Source organism: Ciconia boyciana, chromosome 26, assembly GCF_034638445.1.
Source record: "Ciconia boyciana chromosome 26, ASM3463844v1, whole genome shotgun sequence".
Lineage (NCBI taxonomy): Eukaryota > Metazoa > Chordata > Aves > Ciconiiformes > Ciconiidae > Ciconia > Ciconia boyciana.
Window position 1 is genome coordinate 1,236,732 of NC_132959.1, and position 4,343 is coordinate 1,241,074.

Here is a 4,343-nt window from a genome sequence, read left to right on the forward strand (position 1 = left end):
CCTGGGGCCCACCCAGGGACCCCCCATAGGGACCCCTATGAGTCCCCTTCCGGCCCTGGGACCCCCCGTACCCCCATGAGGCATCCTCCAGCCCGGGGACCCCCTCACCCGCATAGGGCCCCCAGGCCTGGGACACCCCCCCGGGAGGTCTCCATTGGGACCCCCCAGGGCCCCCCAGCCCTGGGAGCCCCATCACCCACATGAGGACCCCCGTAGGGCCCCCCCAGCCCTGGGAGGCCCCAGAAAGACCCCCATAGGGACCCACATGGCACCCACCCAACCCTGGGACCCCCTCACCCCAGGGAGATGACCATAGAGCCCCCATGGGGCCCCTGACCACTGGGACACCCCTTTCCCCTTGCTGTGGGAACCCCACAGCAGAGAGACCCCTCATAGGGCCCCTTGTCCCTGGGACCCCCCTCACCCACATAGGGATCCCCATTGGGCCCCCAGTCCTGGGACCCCCATAAAGCCCTGGGACCCCCCTCACCCGCAGGGAGACCTCGATAGGGACCCCCAAGGGACCCACCCAACCCTGGGTGTCCCCTCACCCCCTAAAGAGACCCCTGCAGAGACCCCCATAGGGCCCCTTGTCCCTGGGACCCCCCCCCCCATAGGGACCCCATAGGACCCCCAGCCCTGGGACCCCCCCTCACCCACACAGGGACCCCACTGGGACCCCCTGGCCCAGGGATGCAGGGGGTCTGGGTGTCAGGCAGGGCCAGTGGGTGCCGGGGGTCGCTGAGCCCCCCCGGTGCCCCCCCCCCAGCTGCAGGCCATGAGGCGGCGGGGGGAGCGGGTGCCCAGGGAGAAGGCGGTGGTGGAGGAGGAGATGAAGAGTGCGGGGAGGAAGGCTGAGCAGGCCGCAGGTGAGCCCCCGGCCCTGGGGCAGGGGTGGGGGGGGCTGCGGGGGTCCCTCTCATGTCCCCCCCCTCCCGCCTGCCCTGCCCGCAGAGCAGTACCAGTGCACCGGCCTCCTGGAGCAGGACTTTCCCGAGCTCTGTGCCCGGGCTGGCATCGCCGGCGTCCCCAAAGTCACCCTGCGGCCGGCCCCGAGCTTCCCTGCGGATGGTGAGCGGGGCCGGGGGACATCGGGGTGCAAGGGGATGGGGGGGGGGAGGGGGAAGAGCCCCCCCGTGTGTCTGTGGGGTCCCTCCTGGGGGAGCGCAGGGCTGCTGGCAGCACCCCCCGCCCCACCCTCGTCCCTGTCCCGCAGAGGAGCCGGCCGAGCCCACGCTGACGGAGGTCCTCGCCCGCATCGAGCGCAAGTACAGCTACTTCCAGCCCTGCATCCAGGTGGAGAGGGAGCGCGAGGATCCCCCGAGCGTCCGCGCCGTCTTCCTGCGAGGTGGGTCCCCCCCAGGGTCCCCCCTGGCACCCAGGGACGAGGAGCCTCTGGAAATCAGCCTGTGGGATCCCCCCCCGAGCCGTGTCTGCGCCTTACGGGCACTCTCAGGAGGGGAACGGCCACTTTTGGGGGGCTCTTCCCCCCTATCCCGTCACGCGGCCTTGACCTCCCCGTCTCCGGCAGGCTGGAAGGTCGAGGAGGACGTGCTGGGGGTCCTGAGCCAGTGCCTGCCCGCCCTGGCCGGCCTGCAGGCAGTGCAGTGAGTGCGGGCAGGGAGGGGGGGCACAGGCAGCCCCCCGAGATGCCGGTTGCGTCCCCTCCCCAGCAGCGGGTCCCGATGTCGCTTTGTCCTCCCGCAGCTTCTGGAAGGTCGGGCTGACGGAGCGGCTGCTCCCGGCGCTGGCGGCGCTGCTGGCACGCTGCCCCTGCCTCCGGTACGCGGCCGGTTGAGGGGCGCTCCCTCGTTATCGCTAATTGAGGAACCGGGGGTGCCAGGGGAGGATCGTTAATGCCGCCCGGGGTGGGGGGTTTCCTCCGCAGGACGCTCAGCCTGGAGGGGAACCCCTTGCCCGAGCCCGCCTTCCACACGCTGATGGGGAGCGAGAGCGCGTGAGTCGGAGCCGGATCGAGCCGCGCTCGTCCCTCTGCCCTGCTCTGCCGGGACCCCCGACGTGTCCCCAGCCGCGGGCAGCCCCTGCCTGCTGCGAGACCCCCTCGGTGCAGGCAGCAAAGCCCAGGCCTCCGCCGCCCGTCCCGCAGGCTGGCCCACCTCTCGCTGCGCAACAACAGCATCGGGGACGCGGACGCCCGGCTCATCGGGCAGAGCTTGAGCTCCTCCAACCGCAGCCTGGTCTCGCTCGTCCTCAGCTTCAACCGCATCTCGGACCTGGGAGCCGGCTACATCGCCCAGGTGGGCAGCGGGAGGGCTGCCTGCTGCGGGCAGGGGAGGGCGCGGGGGGCAGCCGGGTGCCCAGCACCCCGCAACCCAGCACCCATCCCGTCCCTCGGTCCTGGTCCTCCAGGGCTTGCGCTTGAACCGCTCCCTGCTCTCCCTATCCCTGGCGAACAACGACATCGGCGACGCGGGGGCAGTCAGGCTCGCCGAGGTGGGTGCCCCTCACCTCCTCGGGAGTGGGGTGTGCGGCTGGGGACGGACCCTGCCCCGAGCCCGGCCCCGCTGCCCGCCAGGTCCTGGGGCCGTTCGCGCTGATGCACGCCGAGGTGGTGGAGCGGAGGCGGCTGCTCTTGGCGGAGGCGCTGGGACAGTCCCGCACGGTGAGGCCCCCCCCGCCCCCCTTCCCATTTTGCGGTGGGCACATTCCCTCCTCACCTCTGGGAAAAGTCGGAGGCTCCCGGGGGGCTGCCGGCACCCCGAGCACCCCTCTCCCCCAGACCCCAAAAGAGACCGAGGGCCAGAGCGAGCGTCCCTACAGCCTGCACAGCAGCACGGCCCCCGACAAGCTGCCCCCGGCCAAGCACGGCAAAACCCCCGCCAAGAAGAAGGTGAGGAGGGGGCGGCCGGTGCGGGGAGCGGGGCGGGCAGGGGGAAGCCCAGCAGGCAGCTGCCAGGTATCCCCAGGCTCCCCTGGCTTTGGGAGCAGGGGGTGCCCTAGGCGTGCCTCAGTTTCCCCACCCTTCCAGCTTTGCGTTGCGTTGCGGGGGGGAGGCAGGGGGTCTGCAAACCGCAAACTGTCCATTACAGGAGCCGCTGCGGAAGGAGGAGGCCAGGCAGCCCAAGAAACGTGAGTGAGGGGCTGACAGGCTGGGGGGACACGGGGGGGGCCGTGCCCTGCTCAGCTCCCTCCCTGCTCTCCCCTCCCAGCAGCGCCGGAGCCAAGAGCCGCCCGTGGTGGCAGAGATGGGAAACCGAGCGGCCAGGAGAAGCCGAGCCTGGAGGTGGGAGACGCTGGGGGGGACGGGGTGGGGACGGGGTGCCCGACTCCGGGGTCCCACGCTCCCTCAGGGGTCCCCCTGTGTCCAGGCACCGGATTCGGCCGAGCCACCGCACCCGCTGCTGGAGGAGGCCCGGCAGCACCAGGGCAGCGTCGTCCTGCCGGGGAACCGGGCGCTCCTCAACCTCAACCTGACCCGTGAGTGGGGGGGGTGGCTCGGCCCCCCGGCCCCCCCACCGCTTGTCCCCGACCCCCCCCCTCTCCCTCCGCAGACAACCGCATCACCGAGCGGGGCCTCGGCGCGTTCCTGGCAGCGCTGGAAGGGCAGCAGCGGGAGAAGAAGCCAAAGGTGCCGGGGCAGCAGGGGCTGCTGTGCCTCTCCCTGGAGGTGAGCCGTGGGGCTGGCATCGCCGTGGGGCTGGCAGCGCCGTGGGGCTGGCAGCGCCTGACGCCCCGCTTCCCCGCAGAAGAACCACGTCCCTCCCACCAGCCCGGCCTTTGTGCGGCTCCAGGAGCTGCTGCTGCCGCAGGACCCCCTCCCCAAAGCCCAGGGCCCGGAAGAGCGGCAGGAATCGGGCGCCTAGCCGGCCCCCGAGGAGCCGCACGGGCACCCGCGGGCGAAGGCGAGCTCGCTTCTTGCCTTTTCTTGGGGAAAAAAAAAAAAAAAAGAAAAATCAAAACCTTTACCGTGGAAAGGAAGAAAATAAACCAGATTATACGGCGTCGAACAGCAACTGGTCAGTCTTGGCTCTATTATATATAATATATATATCAGACACCCCAGCGCTGGCCTCGCCGCGACACCTGGGAGGGGGAGAAGGGATGGGGGGGAGCGGAAGTGGGACGTGCCCCGGGCTCCCCGGCCACCCCCTCAGGTCACCGATTGTCACCGGTGGCAGCCGGGGAGGAGAGCCCGGTGCTCGGGGCGTCCCCGCTGCCCCCCGGTCCCCGGCTGCCGGCCGGGCAGGCTGGGGGGGCCGGCGGTGGTTATTTACAGGAGGGGTGCACGTACGTACATATTTATAGGCAGCGGGGAGCGGGGAGGGGGCCGCAGCACGGAGAGGAACAGAACAAAGTGCATTTATACAGACTAGATCCAGCTC

The 4,343-nt window shown here is 70.8% G+C and overlaps 1 protein-coding gene across 4 annotated transcripts; it reads left to right on the forward strand.

The window, feature by feature from the left end:
- The first annotated feature begins 224 nt into the window (after nucleotides 1-224).
- LRRC71 (leucine rich repeat containing 71) lies at nucleotides 225-3,963 on the forward strand. Of its 4 annotated transcripts, none has more exons than XM_072846904.1 (15): nucleotides 225-869; nucleotides 955-1,071; nucleotides 1,217-1,348; nucleotides 1,532-1,607; nucleotides 1,708-1,782; nucleotides 1,889-1,957; nucleotides 2,108-2,258; nucleotides 2,371-2,454; nucleotides 2,537-2,623; nucleotides 2,741-2,851; nucleotides 3,051-3,090; nucleotides 3,171-3,244; nucleotides 3,312-3,438; nucleotides 3,513-3,628; nucleotides 3,708-3,963. In XM_072846904.1, the coding sequence occupies exons 1-15, from the start codon at nucleotides 779-781 to the stop codon at nucleotides 3,822-3,824; spliced, it is 1,467 nt and encodes a 488-aa protein (XP_072703005.1). In that variant the 5' UTR covers nucleotides 225-778; the 3' UTR covers nucleotides 3,825-3,963. The 4 variants fall into 4 exon arrangements, with proteins under 4 accessions (XP_072703005.1, XP_072703006.1, XP_072703007.1 ...); XM_072846905.1 differs by having other exon boundaries at nucleotides 3,174-3,244; nucleotides 3,330-3,438; XM_072846906.1 differs by lacking the exon at nucleotides 3,312-3,438 and having other exon boundaries at nucleotides 2,371-2,623.
- The last annotated feature ends 380 nt before the right edge of the window (nucleotides 3,964-4,343 follow it).

What these genes read in the sequence shown, in the direction of transcription:
- LRRC71 (XM_072846904.1), top strand. Translation starts at nt 779, where the DNA reads ATGAGGCGGCGGGGGGAGCGGGTGCCCAGGGAGAAGGCGGTGGTGGAG. An exon ending in GCACGCTGCCCCTGCCTCCG is followed by an intron (nt 1,783 to 1,888) that starts GTACGCGGCCGG and finishes TTTCCTCCGCAG; the next exon opens with GACGCTCAGCCTGGAGGGGA. An exon ending in CGCTGGGACAGTCCCGCACG is followed by an intron (nt 2,624 to 2,740) that starts GTGAGGCCCCCC and finishes CCTCTCCCCCAG; the next exon opens with ACCCCAAAAGAGACCGAGGG.